The 18,035-nt window shown below is 35.1% G+C and overlaps 1 protein-coding gene across 2 annotated transcripts in view; it reads right to left on the bottom strand.

Annotated features, from left to right (window-relative positions):
- Positions 1 to 202: 202 nt before the first annotated feature.
- Positions 203 to 18,035, bottom strand: part of LOC125659997 (armadillo-like helical domain-containing protein 3) — a 33,825-nt gene continuing 15,992 nt past the window's right edge. Inside the window, exons 15-27 of one of the 2 annotated variants that reach the window (XM_056148658.1) lie at positions 17,900 to 17,981; positions 15,125 to 15,229; positions 14,871 to 14,929; positions 14,725 to 14,790; positions 14,556 to 14,625; positions 13,517 to 13,577; positions 13,334 to 13,422; positions 12,136 to 12,221; positions 11,784 to 11,910; positions 11,192 to 11,318; positions 10,573 to 10,651; positions 6,558 to 6,674; positions 203 to 3,257 (exon numbers count right to left, since the gene is read on the bottom strand). In XM_056148658.1, coding sequence (XP_056004633.1) covers positions 3,168 to 3,257; positions 6,558 to 6,674; positions 10,573 to 10,651; positions 11,192 to 11,318; positions 11,784 to 11,910; positions 12,136 to 12,221; positions 13,334 to 13,422; positions 13,517 to 13,577; positions 14,556 to 14,625; positions 14,725 to 14,790; positions 14,871 to 14,929; positions 15,125 to 15,229; positions 17,900 to 17,981 — 1,158 coding nt within the window. In that variant the 3' untranslated portion in view covers positions 203 to 3,167. The remainder of the gene's footprint in view (positions 3,258 to 6,557; positions 6,675 to 10,572; positions 10,652 to 11,191; positions 11,319 to 11,783; positions 11,911 to 12,135; positions 12,222 to 13,333; positions 13,423 to 13,516; positions 13,578 to 14,555; positions 14,626 to 14,724; positions 14,791 to 14,870; positions 14,930 to 15,124; positions 15,230 to 17,899; positions 17,982 to 18,035) is intronic. The other variant, XM_056148659.1, reaches the window with a different exon arrangement.

Genomic DNA, 18,035 nt, shown 5'->3' with positions numbered 1-18,035 from the left:
TTAAATGTCTTCCCTTCCGAAGACATCAAACCAGGATCTTTATCCTCTGGCAGACATTTTCCCCCTACCTGTTACTGTTGTAGAACAGACCCCGACAGGTGAAAATGCCCGATATTAAAAGTTCGATTTCCTTGTGATATTTACACTTTTGTGTTAACCCTCCCCTCCATCAGGATAAAGTATAAATCGCACACTTTGATATCATCTATATAAGGATTTAATATCTATCACATATCTTATACAAAGTACATGTATTCCACGGCACTTGAACATGCAGTCTAAGAACGCTTTCCTCTCCTGTACAACACAAGGATGTACACATGTAACAATGGTCTTCCTTTCTTCCCAGCATCAGTGTACATAATGCAAGTGAACACATTTATTACCTCAATTTTAAAAGTTCCAATACACAAATTTTAAAACATCAAATCTGAATGTACTGAACTAATACGTTCCACAAGGCACACTTTCTGTAACCAAACCGGTTTTTTGCAAGAAATAAAGGAATATGTATGGTAACAGTCTTTCTGGGCTCCATTAAAACTAAACAAAATCATTATTTTAAAGACTAAATATTATCTTTCATTTCATGTCTGACCAATACAATTTCACATAAAACACGGGGCATTCAAACAATCCCTCATTTTTACTCCTACTAAAATGTTTATTTTCTTTCAGGAAACAGAGCACATGTGCAGCTATGGAAAGACAAAATTTTTTATCATCACCTATAATGCACTGAAAAGATACATTTTGTAATAAGACATTTTCCCAGTCTGATTAAAACCAGCCCCTCTTGTCCTATCGTCGACGATAGGAGAAGGGGGGCTGGTTTTAATCAGACTGGACATTTTCCTAGCCTGTACTCAATGTTTTCTAAAAGGAAAACTGTCAGCGTGAAAAACAGCAATTTTACTTCAAATACTGAATATGGCTGCAAAACGACATGTTTATGACCTTATCATTCAACTTTTTTACTGAGTAGCAATAAAATTCTGTCACGAAATGCTCTTCATGTTGAAACAAAAGCACACATATATGAATTGCCTGTGATCGACAAATACAGTCCTTCTTAAATATGGTCCTCTCTGAGGTTTCTTTTTTGATAAATCCCACATAACAAGGGCCGTGGAAAGAAAGTAAAAATTTCAGTGATCTATAGTAAAAAGAGCTTTTGACACCCTAGGTCAGATACATGAACCACTTTTAGGTCATATTATGTACATACACATGTAATTCTTATTTTCTGCCGTGCATAAAAAAAGGCTAAATTTGAGAAACGACTTTCAATCTATTGCTATTGTATGAAACACCTGCATACAGTAATATTTACCTTTACTAATGTTTGACGAGTAATAACTCACCTGCATACAGCAATATTTACCATTACTAATGTTTGATGAGTGATAATAACTTGCCTGCATACAGCAATATTTACCATTACTAATGTTTGATGAGTGATAATAACTCACCTGCATACAGCAATATTTACCTTTACTAATGTTTGATGAGCAATAATAACTGCTGTTTCAATGTACATGTATATTTCTTGATAAAAGCAATGACCTTTCAATGGCACACACAATATATATTGTTTTGTATTACTGGGGATATAGAAACAATGGACGGGGATAATTTCTGCATAATCAGATTGGCTGATCCTACAATATGAAATTACCTCATGCTTACATAGTTTTTGTATCCCCCCTACCACACACATTGTAGACGTTGCGGTAGCCAAGAGGTTACCATGTTCCTAGCTCCAATAATGTAGCCCTCTCCAATTTTATTTTTATTCTGATGAATTCCCCCCCCCCCCCCCCCCCACAATTTTTTTTAAATTCGGAGACAGCTACAATATTGTCGCTACCATGTTCCCTTCACAACCAGAAAGCCCGGGTTTAATCCCAGCGCCATGTCAAACTCGAGACGTTTAACATCGGTAATGACTGTTCCTTCACCAACTACCCGGTATATTTTGAAGTGAAAGTCCTGCATGATTAGAAATAACTGGTCTTTCAGAGATATGACCTTAAAAATGAAGTCATTATGTCACATGGTGTTGACATGATAAAGAACCCTCACAGCTACGAGTGCCATGCAAAGGTCTAAACCTACAGCTCGGATGACATCTCGATCTGCAGAGTGAAATATTTCTAATGGGACGTAAACAATATTGTATGACATACAAACAAAATATTCCTTCAGTTTAGAAATAGAGAGTTTACTGGAGAGTTAGCACTTGATGCTTGCTTTGATATATTCAACAGCTTTACATACTTCACGACATCATTTCTTCTTAGAAAACAGTTTTTAATGGAGGACTTTCCCAGACTTGTATCCCTGGTATCCATCTACACATGAACAAACAAAAAAACGACCCAGTGCATGAAAGCCCAATAGTAACATGCGATATACATTCTTCTATACATTTCAGTTTTACATACACACTGCATCTGTATAATATATACATCTCCCAATTTGTAATATTTATGTACATACATCCCCCATATGCACAACTGTACCGTGCATTGTACATCTACGAATATGACGGTCTTCAGTTTTTTTGGATTTCATGGTCATGCATCGCTTGCTTATTAATCATAAATTTACAATTCAGTATGCATCTCAAAATATTACTTCAATGGCTTTTAATAATACAAGTTTGTAGTAAAGTAAAATCACAAGGTTTATTACAATCTCAACTTGCCTTCAACTGTGGAAAAATAATTTAATACATGTACAGTATGCACCTTCTACATTTTTTTTTTATACTAACAGAAATTAACAATATTTTGAGCAAATACTACATGTACCTCCCAGCATGCTATCATATTTATACAGACAAATAATAAATTAAATATGTACACGTAATGTGAAAATAAACCCAAAACATTAAAAATTGTCAATAACACGACACTTCCTGTGATCTCACATGAGTTCTAATGGTAACCTATTAACCAAACATATGGAAAAAAATCCCGCTATTTATACCACTCTTGTACTTATCCCCACAGACTTGTTTCTATATTCATGTTAATGTCTCACACTTAAAACAATTATTCCCAACTTGTCACATTTCTGCTACACTCTGTAGGACCACCATCACATTTCTGATACACTGTAGGACCACCATCACATTTCTGCAACACCCTGTAGGACCACCATCACATTTCTGCCACACTCTGAAGAACCTGGTGGTGAGACTGGCTCAAGTTACTGACACTTTTCCTCACGTCCATCACCACTGAGCGTACCTGTTAAACATCAAGTACACAAGATATTTATTGGCCTACATTTTCAATTATAGGATGGTATATTTTTCGTGCTAATTAAGGAGCCATTCCTAAGTATAAATTTTAATGCTGACAGTCATTTTTAAGTCCAAATAATGCTGATGGCGGTACTTGATCTTATCGCAATTCACCTTTGAATTAGAACGCTTTGGCCGATATAGTATTGCGTTGTGTGACGACACAATTGAATCTGTTTGTAATACAATTGCGAAATGCAACAGAAACTCTCATTGGTCCATACGTATAAGTCCGCCCAAATTCCCTTAAACGGGAGTAGTCAGCATTTGAAAACATGGCGGCCAGATGCTAGATGGAAAAAAAACTTCAAAGGAAGAAAGAGAAAAAGTTGTATTCTTGTGTTGTTGTCTCATAAATTTAATATAAAAAAAATTCCTAACATATTTTCCTACTATACTTGTGTCCAAACATACCTTCAAATATTTATTAAAGCCCCATACGACCCAAAAACTCGATCACAACTTTTAATGATTTCGTTCGTAGACGTAGCCATGTTAGGTAGCCAGTCAATTCAAATCCCGGTTCATTTCCATATTGGCACAATAGCGTCTAGATTTGTACTAATAACCCACAAATATTTTAACTAAATTGTTTAAATAATATACCACCCCAGTCCTATTAAATGATAATTATTCAAATAGCTAAACTCACGGCAGTGCGGCTTTCATTAGTCATGAGCGGCCGCGCCAGCCGATCTCCATCTAATGGGCTTATGTAGCATTTTCGTTCATCTAGAGCTTATTTTACCTTTACAAAAACTGGTACAAAAATGTTTTAATTTCTATTAATTATTCGTGTTGATAATAAATGAAGAGCGAATACATAACTTACAACCGATTTTATGAATAGATACCAATAGCAAGAGTTCGAATTGACCGGCTACCTAACATGGCTACGTCAACAAACGAAATCATTTGAAGCTGCGAGTTTTCGGGTGGTGTGTGACTTTAATGAATATTTGAAGGTATGTTTGGACGCAAGTATATAGTAGGAAAATATGTTAAGATTTTTTTATATTGAGTTTATGAGACAGCAAAACATTTCAGGCCTCAACCGTCCGCTGCTTTTTGTGACCCGTAAATCGAAGGTTTTTATAAGAGGTGGATCTTTTCAGAGAGCTATGTACAGTTCTCCAGCTACACTGAATCCGCTCGAGAAAGTGGGTGGGCTGTAATCGGCCAATGAAAACTCTTGTTGTATTACATCAAACATGTCATTCAAATTGTTCAATCATCTCATTCAATTGTGTTGTCACACAACGCAATACTATATCGGGTAAAGCGTTCTAATTCAAAGGTGAATTGTGATAAAAGACAACCTCATGACATGATATAAAACAGGATGTAGTTCAAGAATGTTTCCCTGCAGCTTGAACTACATACAGTTAATTCTCCTTAAACTGCCACCTTTTGTGATTCTGAAAATGTGGCAGGATAATGAAGTTGGTGATGAATTGAAACTAGAACAGATTGATCAGTAGTTTGATCATATTTGTACACTTAAGGTAATTCCCCATACCATGTCAAATAGCGTTTGAAACGTTATTCAGGAGTCGCGAAAGTTATCACACATTCAACGAACCTGATGACATTTTGGTGAATTTTAGACCGTTTTAGGGCTGATGTTTGAAAGCAAACAACAAAAATTTAGAATTACAAAACAACAACATACGAATCGCAATATTACAAACAAGCCGGTTATGCTCAGGAGAGAAAATGCTTATAGTTATACATCACGAAGTCGTAAACTCTCCACACATTGAGTTACGACACAGTCATTTTAGTAATGCCCGTGAGATTTCTGCAAATATTACAGATTATGATGTTAAATCGTGTTGCCAACCCTCAATGTATCTATTGTGGGTCATTTCTTTTGTGTAATTTCTGATCATTGATGACGTGTAGAAATATCAAATCTCCTATACAACAAAATGCAAATTTTTCTGAGCTAGTACATGTACTGACAGTCACATATTTTTGTTATATTTTCTTTATAATTTATTTAAACCTGAAAGAATATGATGTCGTCATGACCTAAATAAAATATATGCATAATCTAAAGTTACATTACATTGAAACCCCCATTGCAAAATTTTAATATTTAATTACACGACAAAAATCGCTTTCGAGGCCCCCCGAATCCATAATAAATGTGCATATGTACATGTATGTGCATATCTCCGTTTTCTCTATACGCTGACAGATTTGTCATATATTTATCTCTAGGTGTCGTATGTTTGTGTTCTTGTGCGTACAGTATGGATCATGGGTATTGCATGTAATTTTCTTTTATCTAAAACACTTTTCTGGCCGGACATGACCTTCACTGATGTTTTGTTTAAAACGTCTCGGAATGTACGCGGTACTACATGTCGCTAACACTCACATCGCATGGTTGTATCATATTGTTAAAAACTACCAGGAATTAGAAATTACCAAGGGGGCAAGGAGTGCAGAATTCGGGTGTTTTAAAATACAATGTATTCGATTTCCCAAAATTTGTAACTTGAGCATAGGTTAGCATTCTCTGAATGAGCGTTAAAAATGTAAAAATCATTCTTGTACAATATTGCAAGTCTATCGGATAACCCATATAGGAGGAGAAGCGTTCACAAGCTATTTTAACATCATCCACCCCTCTTAGATCCACTATCACTTTTAGAAAAATTGGATCCTCCTGTCCTGACAATATGCATACATGTATCTACAAATGGCAATGAAGCATTGTACAAAGTTTCAAATCTATTCAATAAGACATGTAGGAGGACAAGCATTCACAAGCTACTTTACATCCTCCACCCCTCTTAGATCCACTATCACTTTTAGGAAAATAATTGGATCCTCCTGTCCCAACAATATACACATCTACAAATGGCAATGAAGTATTGTACAAAGTTTCAAGTCTATCCGATAAATCATATAGGAGGAGATGTGTTCACAAGCTATTTTAACATCATCCACCCCTCTTAGATCCACTACAACTTTTAGGACAATAATTAGATCCTCCTGTCCCACCAATATGTACATCTACAAATGGCAATGAAGCATTGTACAAAGTTTCAAGTCCATCTGATAAGCCATATAGGAGGAGAAGCGTTCAAAAGATATTGTGACAGACAGATGGACAGACAGAAAGTACAAAAACAATGTCTGATCCCCCTGAAATAAGGGAGACATAAATATAATACAGTCATGTGATTTTCTAAATACAAGCATAAAAAATGATTTACGATGTATGTCTCACCAGATTGGTGAAGAAAGCATTTTCCCTGGGTTTCTCCGAATATCTTTCATACTGATCCAGACTGTCCTGTAACTTCAGAGTGAGACTGTCATAGTTTGCTCTCACCACATCCAGAACCTGTAGATGTAATGAAGTATGGCATGGTTAATGATGAATCAATGGCATGGTCCGTGGAATGAAGTATGGCATGGTTAATGATGAATCAATAACATGGTCTGTGTAATGAAGTATGGCATGGTCCGTGTAATGAAGTATGGCATGGTTAATGATGAATCAATGATATGGTCTGTGTAATGAAGTATGGCATGGTTAATGATGAATCAATGATATGGTTCATGTAATGAAGTATGGCATGGTACATGTAATGAAGTATGACATGGTTAATGATGAATCAATGATATGCTCCATGTAATGAAGTATGGCATGGTTAATGATGAATCAATGACATGGTCTGTGTAATGAAGTATGGCATGGTCCGTGTAATGAAGTATGGCATGGTTAATGATGAATCAATGATATGGTCTGTGTAATGAAGTATGGCATGGTACATGTAATGAAGTATGGCATGGTTAATGATGAATCAATGATATGCTCCATGTAATGAAGTATGGCATGGTTAATGATGAATCAATGACATGGTCTGTGTAATGAAGTATGGCATGGTCCGTGTAATGAAGTATGGCATGGTTAATGATGAATCAATGATATGGTCTGTGTAATGAAGTATGGCATGGTACATGTAATGAAGTATGGCATGGTTAATGATGAATCAATGATATGCTCCATGTAATGAAGTATGGCATGGTTAATGATGAATCAATGACATGGTCTGTGTAATGAAGTATGGCATGGTACATGTAATGAAGTATGGCATGGTTAATGATGAATCAATGACATGGTCCGTGTAATGAAGTATGGCATGGTTAATGATGAATCAATGATATGGTCTGTGTAATGAAGTATGGCATGGTTAATGATAAATCAATGATATGGTCCGTGTAATGAAGTATGGCATGGTTAATGATGAATCAATGATATGGTCTGTGTAATGAAGTATGGCATGGTTAATGATGAATCAATGATATGGTCTGTGTAATGAAGTATGGCATGGTTAATGATGAATCAATGACATGGTCTGTGTAATGAAGTATGGCATGGTACATGTAATGAAGTATGGCATGGTTAATGATGAATCAATGACATGGTTCATGTAATGAAGTATGACATGGTTAATGATGAATCAATGATATGGTCTGTGTAATGAAGTATGGCATGGTTAATGATGAATCAATGACATGGTCTGTGTAATGAAGTATGGCATGGTTAATGATGAATCAATGATATGGTCTGTGTAATGAAGTATGGCATGGTTAATGATGAATCAATGACATGGTTCATGTAATGAAGTATAACATGGTTAATGATGAATCAATGATATGGTCCGTGTAATGAAGTATGGCATGGTTAATGATGAATCAATGATATGGTCCGTGTAATGAAGTATGGCATGGTTAATGATGAATCAATGATATGGTCCGTGTAATGAAGTATGGCATGGTTAATGATGAATCAATGATATGGTCTGTGTAATGAAGTATGGTATGGTCCGTGTAATGAAGTATGGCATGGTCTGTGTAATGAAGTATGGCATGGTTAATGATGAATCAATGACATGGTCTGTGTAATGAAGTATGGTATGGTCCGTGTAATGAAGTATGGCATGGTCCGTGTAATGAAGTATGGCATGGTTAATGATGAATCAATGACATGGTCCGTGTAATGAAGTATGGCATGGTTAATGATGAATCAATGATATGGTCTGTGTAATGAAGTATGGCATGGTCCGTGTAATGAAGTATGGCATGGTCCGTGTAATGAAGTATGGCATGGTTAATGATGAATCAATGATATGGTCCGTGTAATGAAGTATGGCATGGTTAATGATGAATCAATGATATGGTCTGTGTAATGAAGTATGGTATGGTCCGTGTAATGAAGTATGGCATGGTCCGTGTAATGAAGTATGGCATAGTTAATGATGAATCAATGACATGGTCCGTGTAATGAAGTATGGCATGGTTAATGATGAATCAATGACATGGTCCGTGTAATGAAGTATGGCATGGTTAATGATGAATCAATGATATGGTCCGTGTAATGAAGTATGGCATGGTTAATGATGAATCAATGACATGGTCTGTGTAATGAAGTATGGCATGGTTAATGATGAATCAATGACATGGTCTGTGTAATGAAGTATGACATGGTCTGTGTAATGAAGTATGGCATGGTTAATGATGAATCAATGACATGGTCCGTGTAATGAAGTATGGCATGGTTAATGATGAATCAATGACATGGTCTGTGTAATGAAGTATGGCATGGTCCGTGTAATGAAGTATGGCATAGTTAATGATGAATCAATGATATGGTCCGTGTAATGAAGTATGGCATGGTTAATGATGAATCAATGACATGGTCCGTGTAATGAAGTATGGCATGGTTAATGATGAATCAATGACATGGTCTGTGTAATGAAGTATGGCATGGTCCGTGTAATGAAGTATGGCATAGTTAATGATGAATCAATGATATGGTCTGTGTAATGAAGTATGGCATGGTTAATGATGAATCAATGATATGGTCTGTGTAATGAAGTATGGCATGGTTAATGATGAATCAATGACATGGTCTGTGTAATGAAGTATGGCATGGTTAATGATGAATCAATGATATGGTCCGTGTAATGAAGTATGGCATGGTTAATGATGAATCAATGACATGGTCTGTGTAATGAAGTATGGCATGGTTAATGATGAATCAATGATATGGTCCGTGTAATGAAGTATGGCATGGTTAATGATGAATCAATGACATGGTCTGTGTAATGAAGTATGGCATGGTTAATGATGAATCAATGACATGGTCTGTGTAATGAAGTATGGCATGGTCCGTGTAATGAAGTATGGCATGGTTAATGATGAATCAATGACATGGTCTGTGTAATGAAGTATGGCATGGTCCGTGTAATGAAGTATGGCATGGTCTGTGTAATGAAGTATGGCATGGTCCGTGTAATGAAGTATGGCATAGTTAATGATGAATCAATGACATGGTCTGTGTAATGAAGTATGGCATGGTTAATGATGAATCAATGACATGGTCTGTGTAATGAAGTATGACATGGTCTGTGTAATGAAGTATGGCATGGTTAATGATGAATCAATGATATGGTCCGTGTAATGAAGTATGGCATGGTTAATGATGAATCAATGATATGGTCTGTGTAATGAAGTATGGCATGGTTAATGATGAATCAATGACATGGTCTGTGTAATGAAGTATGGCATGGTTAATGATGAATCAATGATATGGTCTGTGTAATGAAGTATGGTATGGTCCGTGTAATGAAGTATGGCATGGTTAATGATGAATCAATGATATGGTCTGTGTAATGAAGTATGACATGGTTAATGATGAATCAATGATATGGTCGATGTAATGAAGTATGACATGGTACATGTAATGAAGTATGGCATGGTTAATGATGAATCAATGATATGGTCGATGTAATGAAGTATGACATGGTACATGTAATGAAGTATGACATGGTTAATGATGAATCAATGACATGGTCCATGTAATGAAGTATGGCATGGTCCGTGTAATGAAGTATGGCATGGTTAATGATGAATCAATGATATGGTCTGTGTAATGAAGTATGGCATAGTTAATGATGAATCAATGACATGGTCTGTGTATCTGTTTAATGTCTGTAAGTTCACTGTCGCATTGTCATAGTTCTCAAGCACAGACATGTCATGTGTTTAGTGTGCACTACCAAGGTTGAAGAAATTCACACAGGAAAAAAAATCAAAGTAAAATTGATTGTTCATTAAATGTACATATATCCATCCTATGTTCTATACCATTCTAATTAAGAAAAGAATATATAACCTGTTCTAATTAAGAAAAGAATATATAACCTGTTCTAATTAACAAAAGAATATATAACCTGTTCTTCAGTGAGAGAGGAGAGCTGGTTGGCAGCTGCCCAGGAATCCACTTTAGGGGAAAAGTGATTTATGATGGCCCTGTAATGATGAAATTTAGAAATATTCAGAACATGCAGTGTTTATGGCAAATACTGTAAACCAACTTCTATTCTCTGCTACTTTATTTCATGATTCACCTGTATTTCATTTACGAATGTTGTATCTAAATTCCGTTTTAAAAGTATCATTATCACAATTGATTTAAGTTAAGTATCATTCATGAGGATATAGATTCATAAAGGAAGGTACAAGATATAATGTGCAGACAGGAGTAGCAAATACTGTGGAATCATTTTAATTCGTGGGGACAATGTTCGTGGGTAAGCCAAATTTTGCTGGTTCGTGAGGACATAATTTCATGGGTAAGCAATACAATGTCACTAGGAGAGATAACTCTACCTGATTTAGAAATGTTCGAGGACATGTATATTCGTGGGTGAGAGTGATCCACGAACATTAATCCCCCATGAACAATGATAATTCCACAGTACATGTGCTAATAATGACTGGACATAATGAAGAACTAACTTGATACTGACGAGGTGATTGGTTAATGCCTGGACATAATGAAGAACTAACTTGATATTGACGAGGTGATTGGTTAATGACTGGACATGATGAAGAACTAACTTGATATTGACGAGGTGATTGGTTAATCGTGCTGCTGATTCTTTGCTTTCACCATCATTTGTCGTGTATCTCAATGCTACATGAAAAGTATCCAAAATATAATATAAATCATATTTCTACCATATCAGTCAGAAATCAGCAATTTCAGTGATAGAAATATAAATTAGAACTGATGGGACTAATACCCCTGCAGGACACAGTGAATGGTGGGAAATAATAAATTTGTGATCATTGAAGAGTAAATGAATTTTAAGATATATATGTACTCTGGACAATACACAGACACACCCTCAACCCTGGAAAAAGTATCCCTAACTTCCTTATTATAAAATCTCAATCAAAATCGTAGGTGCACAACATTATTCACACAAGATATACATAACCTGTAACAAGGTTTTAATCAAATCTGTTCATAAACTGTTAAAGATATACTCTGGACAAATCACGTCTACAGATAGATGGACAGACAAGATGACTCCACTATAACCCCCCCCCCCCCCCCCCCCCTAAACTTTGTGTGTGGGAATATAAAACAATTTACCCATGGAGTAAAGGTTGTCAAAGACTTGATGCATCCTGATGATCTCATAATACAACTCATCGTAGCTGTTAGGATTTGGCAGGAAGGTGTCACCATAAGTGATGAAGAGGTTGAATATGTTTACAATCTACAAAATATACATTGCCATTATGTATATGTGCACTATATACATACACTTCTACATGAATTTCCTGATTTTATCAATCCCATTGTTGGTCTATTCAAACAAGAAGTCCATTACCTGGTGGACTGAACAGATTTTGGGGTGTATAAATATCACCTGTACATTTGTATGTGGCAGTGTCAGGAATCCACCTGCACACTCACACCTGCACACTCAATCAAAATTTACCTTTGAGGACAAATGGAAAATGTTATTATGCTTTTTCAGGAGATTGGACTCATTGGACAGCAGATACTTCAGAAGGTTAATCAGGGCTGCAATGTCAAAATGATCAGGTTTCAAATTAAACAATGGCAAATTCTGTATACAAAATTTTAGCATGACACTGAAATAAGAGATAATTAAAACCAACAACCAAAGGCAACCTCTGTAACTCGTTCACTTATGCAGTAAACGAGGAAATAACTGTCAAAATTCCCATTTTTTTTAAATTTCTCTACATTTCTAAATGACCATTCCAAACTTATCACATATTATGTGTATATAACAACAGTTTATTATTCATAGTCTAATGAATATTGTACACACTAAACCTGATAAGCAGTGTAAATGAAATAAATTGTGATTATTATAGAAAATAAATTTCATTTCTTATTTCCGATTGTTTCAACACAATATAAATGTGTACTTATAAAACTATCAGTGGATACAATGACAGAGTATAGGCAATGATCTAATTAGCATGTGTCGGGTAACTCCGAACTGATTAGGCTTCCAGCACTTGCATGGATGGTAACTTCAATATTTGATCTACCGGTAATTAGCATGTGTCGGGTGTCCTCACAAGACTGCTCTTCGCTTGACATACAATTGTAGAAGTTATCTCACTAATATAGCCAGAGGTTTAATTCACCAAACCAATACATGTGATTAAAAATGTCATCTCATCATTTGTACTTCATTCATTCATATTTTGGATACAAAGAATTTGTCAAAGTTTCCACTCCCAAATTTTCAGATAAACTTTTCAACCCATCAATATCACAATATCTTATTAAGTATTGTTTGATAATATTCTTCGATTACGGATTTACAGTAAATATGCTACAATGATTTATGATACTTTAATCCTTTTTAATTACTCAGCTGGAAAACAAAGAGCTGTTAAAGACGGTTCAGACACGTCAAGGTCTAGGTCAAAGAGAAGGGATGTGTTCAATAGGTCCAAATGAAGGCTACAAATTTTCATAGAACTACATTACTTAACAATCTGGTAAAAAAACATTATCTGAATTTTGTATGACATGTAATATGTCTCTACAGTACAGCATTAGACTTACCAGTCCACAGCATAGACTTACCAGTCCACAGCATTAGACTTACCAGTCCACAGCATTAGACTTACCAGTCCACATCATAGACTTACCGGTCCACAGCTCCTTCCACGGATACTGAAGGCGAACTCGACACTTCTTCTGATAACACAGCACCCTCTGTGTAATCCCCAAACATCGACTGAAAGGGGAGATAACATAAGACGGTTTTTACAAGTGGAAGATTTCATCATTACTTGTAAAGCAGTCACATAAAAAACCAGAGTAACACTTACTTGTATAATTCCAAGGGAAAAGATTTCATCATATGACTCATTGTAAATTCAACCACTAAATCTGAAATACATAAAGTACAAACACTACATAACAGAGGATAGAAATATAACACTGGTACTTCACTATTGATCCATCCAATATGGGCCATAATGTTCAGCTTAGTAACCTTGCTCTTACATATAAAACTTCCAAAACTTGAACACCCTTAGTGGTTAGAATGTTGTGGTTTCAAAACTATATTTGAATCTATGCTCCGAGAATGCTTGATGGTTTTGCATATAGTTTTGAGACATTGTAGTCTCTAAATAAAATAACATACATGTATTACATTGGTAGGAGGGGTGGGAGTTATCAGACTGATGGATTCCAAAGAAAAATTTCACATGCTTCCACCAAATACTCACCATCTCTTACATATATCTCTTTGTGTCCCTTGATCTAAATGAACTTGGGTGTCCATTAACTAAGTTTTTTTCAAGTTTGCAAGAGATTTGCTGAATGGTTCTTAACATACAAACTTCTATCAGCCTAATTGATCAAGCTCCACTTGAGCTCTTGGTAAGCTTATGAACAAAGGAATGAGACGGCACATCTTATCAACTATTTACCGCAAGTGCACAAACAAGGGGAAAAGATGGTGTAGTTTTTTCCACTTTCACTTATAAAACAATTCACAAACAAGATGATGAGACACTGTAGCCTTCACCTTTCACTTAATACCAAACACTGCACAATATGTCGTTTTTTTCCATTTTCTCTCACCAAACGCTGCACAATATGTCGCTTTGTTCCATTTTCTCTCACCAAACAGTGCACAAACAAGAGGACTAGTTCAATGGTGGGTATTTTTTTTAAATGCACTGACAAAAGGACAAGATGGTGCACTTTTTTCCACTTTCACTTATGGACCAAAACATAAACCAGTGGACAAGATCAAACATGAATACAAGAAAGTGTGTCTCTTCCCATTGTAATTTAACGTTCCTAACAATGCACAAAAAGAAAACGAAATGCAGCATCTCTCTCATTTTCACTTACCTAACAATGCACAAACAAGTGGACGAGATGGTGTATCTTTTTCTACTTTCACTTTCCGATGTCTCATAGGCTATAAAACACATTATGCTATTGTTAACACTCAGTAAACTATATAATTTTATGTTTAAAAACGTGGAAGTTTAATAATCTTTCAGAGCATGATACAAACCATTCTGTGTAGTGTGACCCGGAAATTGATATTCACGTCATGCATCAGGGAGTTGGCATATTGGTCCTGAAATGAAAATCTGCGTTCAGAAATGTGATCATATTTTGCAAACAGAATTGTTCAATGAGAGTGTTCATGCTCCTCACCTCTGCGATGCATGTTAATATGACTAAACAAAGTTTGGCATTACTGTGTCTTGTTTCGTCTGAAAAGAAAAATAATACATTACTCTTTTTTGGGTTTTAAATGTTCAACTGTTTTCCAGTGATATAAAGCATCTGGGTTCACAAATTTGTGGATTGAATAGGATTTACACACACCCATCACATACACCACTCACATTACTTTTACATTATTTACCTTACATGTACACCACTCACATTACTTTTCGATTATTTACCTTTTGTATCCTGCATAACTATGGAACTGTACTCCAGAAATGTAACCAGCAGATTTGTGGGGTGACTAGACTGTTCTAACAGGGCTTGGTTTAACTTCTGTAGTGCTAAAAAGGTAAAAAAATAAATTAAATATCATACACATAGAAATGGTTTTCAAATATACATTCTTTTGTTTAAAGAAAAGGGGTTAATCTATTTAAAGAAAAAGGGGTTAATTTCTGTACAGTACATATATGGTTCATTTCTTGCATTGTACTTCAGTATTTCTACAATAAAGTTCACCCAGAACATAGTAAAAACAATGAAAATTGTAATTTAAGCTGAGGATTAAGTATGTCCAACATGTCCAGTCGATTCTCTCTATAAATGTAATGCCATGAATAATTCACATGGCTGAACTACAAAAATGTGTTCTTCACCTTGTGAAAAAAATTATGACAAGACAGCAATACAACAAAATTTGATTTGACCAACAACAAAAAAATAAATAAAAATTAAAAACACACCTTTGTGTGAATTGGTTTGACTTTGATAAGATATACATTACATTTGTGTGAATTGATTTGACTTTGATATGATATACATTACATTTGTGTGAATTGGTTGATCTTTGATATACATTACATTTGTGTGAATTGGTTGGACTTTGATATGATATACATTACATTTGTGTGAATTGGTTGGACTCTGATATGATATACATTACATTTGTGTGAATTGGTTGGACTCCGATATGATATACATTACATTTGTGTGAATTGGTTGGACTTTGATATGATATACATTACATTTGTGTGAATTGGTTGGACTCTGATATGATATACATTACATTTGTGTGAATTGGTTGGACTTTGATAAGATATACATTACATTTGTGTGAATTGGTTGGACTTTAATATGATATACATTACATTTGTGTGAATTGGTTTGACTTTGATATGATATACATTACATTTGTGTGAATTGGTTGGACTTTGATATGATATACATTACATTTGTGTGAATTGGTTGGACTTTGATATACATTACATTTGTGTGAATTGGTTGGACTCTGATATGATATACATTACATTTGTACATGAAAGAAGATTTGACAGTCACATCACAAATGTCTCTTCTGTGCAGGCACTAAAAATAGCCAGTCACTGATGACATCAATATCGTAATTTACTTTTAAATTATTTGTGTAATTGTCATTTTAAGAATGTACGAGTACTAACAGCTTCCAGACATAACAGGTATTTTCAAACCTTCTATCTCACTAAGCAAAGAGACATACATTTGACAAAACAGAGAATTCAATCTGCTTTACGGTACGTCAAGTAATTTAAATCCAACAGAAGAAAATTATTCAATTAAACAGAAGCTCATAAATGGCTTGCACAATTTTCATTCCATTTATTTATTTTAAGAAAATCACAAAAAAATCAATTACCAGATGAACAAAAGGCCCATGGGCCACATCGCTCACCTGAGTCACCTTGCCCATATCTAAAGATTTTCCCTATATATATATATATATATATATATATATATATATATATATATATATATCACTCAGTACAACAGTGTATCATTCTTGTTACCAATGTAGATTATTGATACTTGTTGTTTTTTCGTGTTATTTGTCTATGTAATATATGTCTCTTGATAAAGATGCGTTTTAAATAAACAACAGTGTCGTGGTCTTTTCAGTGCTCTTATATATATATATATATATATATATATATATATATATATATATATATATTTATATATATTCACATGAAAAACTTTGATCCCTATTCTGGACCCACCCTACCCCCGGGGGGCCATGATTTTAACAAACTTGAATCTGCACTATGACAGGAAGCTTTCATGTAAATGTAAATTTTTCTGGCCCAGTGGTTCAAATTGAGAAGATTTTTAAAGATTTTCTCTATATATTTGTATGCAAAACTTTGATCCCCTATTGTGGCCCCATTCTACCCCTGGGGGTGATGATTTTAACAAATTTGAATCTGCACAATGACAGAAAGCTTTCATGTAAATGTAAACTTTTCTGGCCCAATGGTACTTGAGAAGAAGATTTTTAAATTACCCCACCCTAATTTTGCATTTTTGTGATTATCTTCCCTTTGAAGGGGGTGTGACTCTTCATTTGAACAAACTTGAAAGCCCCTCACTCAAGGATGCTTTTTGCCAAGTTTGGTTGAAATTGGCCCAGTGGTTCTGGAGAAGACTTTGAAAATGTGAAAAGTTTACAGACAGATAGACAGACGACAGACAACAAGTGATCAGAAAAGCTAACCTGAGCTTTCATCTCTGGTGAGCTAAAAATAAGCCATAAATCATTTGCAGTTACATCCATATTCTGGGTGAATTCCCACCCTCATGAATATTTGTTTTGATTTTGTACAAGACATAATGACACAGTCAAGATTTAACAAAAAATAGTCTAATTTCCCGCCAATTTTGTTTGTAGAAACTCCAAAACAAAAAACAAAAAAATTGCAGCTCTTCACCTATTATGAACATTTCATAAAGGTTGTTTCAAATTAATTTGTATGCATTTAATCAAGAATCTGTAAATTTTTAACCAGTGACGTAATCATTGGTATTCAACATACATGGATATACATTATCTGTGTTGTCTAGACTGTAAATCGATTATATGTTCATTTCCTCATCATGTACTACACATGGAATTACAACTACCTCTGGCTAATGGCTTAACCTTATTGCTTTGGATGTTTTAGCAGAGCATGGCACAATATTCTCTGATACTGACTTACCCGGGGCGGGGTCATTCAGGGGGTTGGACACAGGAACTGTAGGTGAGGATGGGGGTGTGGTTGGTGTTGATGGTGTGTGAGTCTGAAAAAAAAGTATAATAGAGCAACCCTTTCTCTGTATAGCAAGAATTTGTAT

The sequence above is a fragment of the Ostrea edulis genome, chromosome 9 (assembly GCF_947568905.1).
Source record: "Ostrea edulis chromosome 9, xbOstEdul1.1, whole genome shotgun sequence".
Taxonomy (NCBI): domain Eukaryota; kingdom Metazoa; phylum Mollusca; class Bivalvia; order Ostreida; family Ostreidae; genus Ostrea; species Ostrea edulis.
Note: the sequence above shows the minus strand (reverse complement) of the source record. Positions and strands in the feature narration are given on the sequence as shown.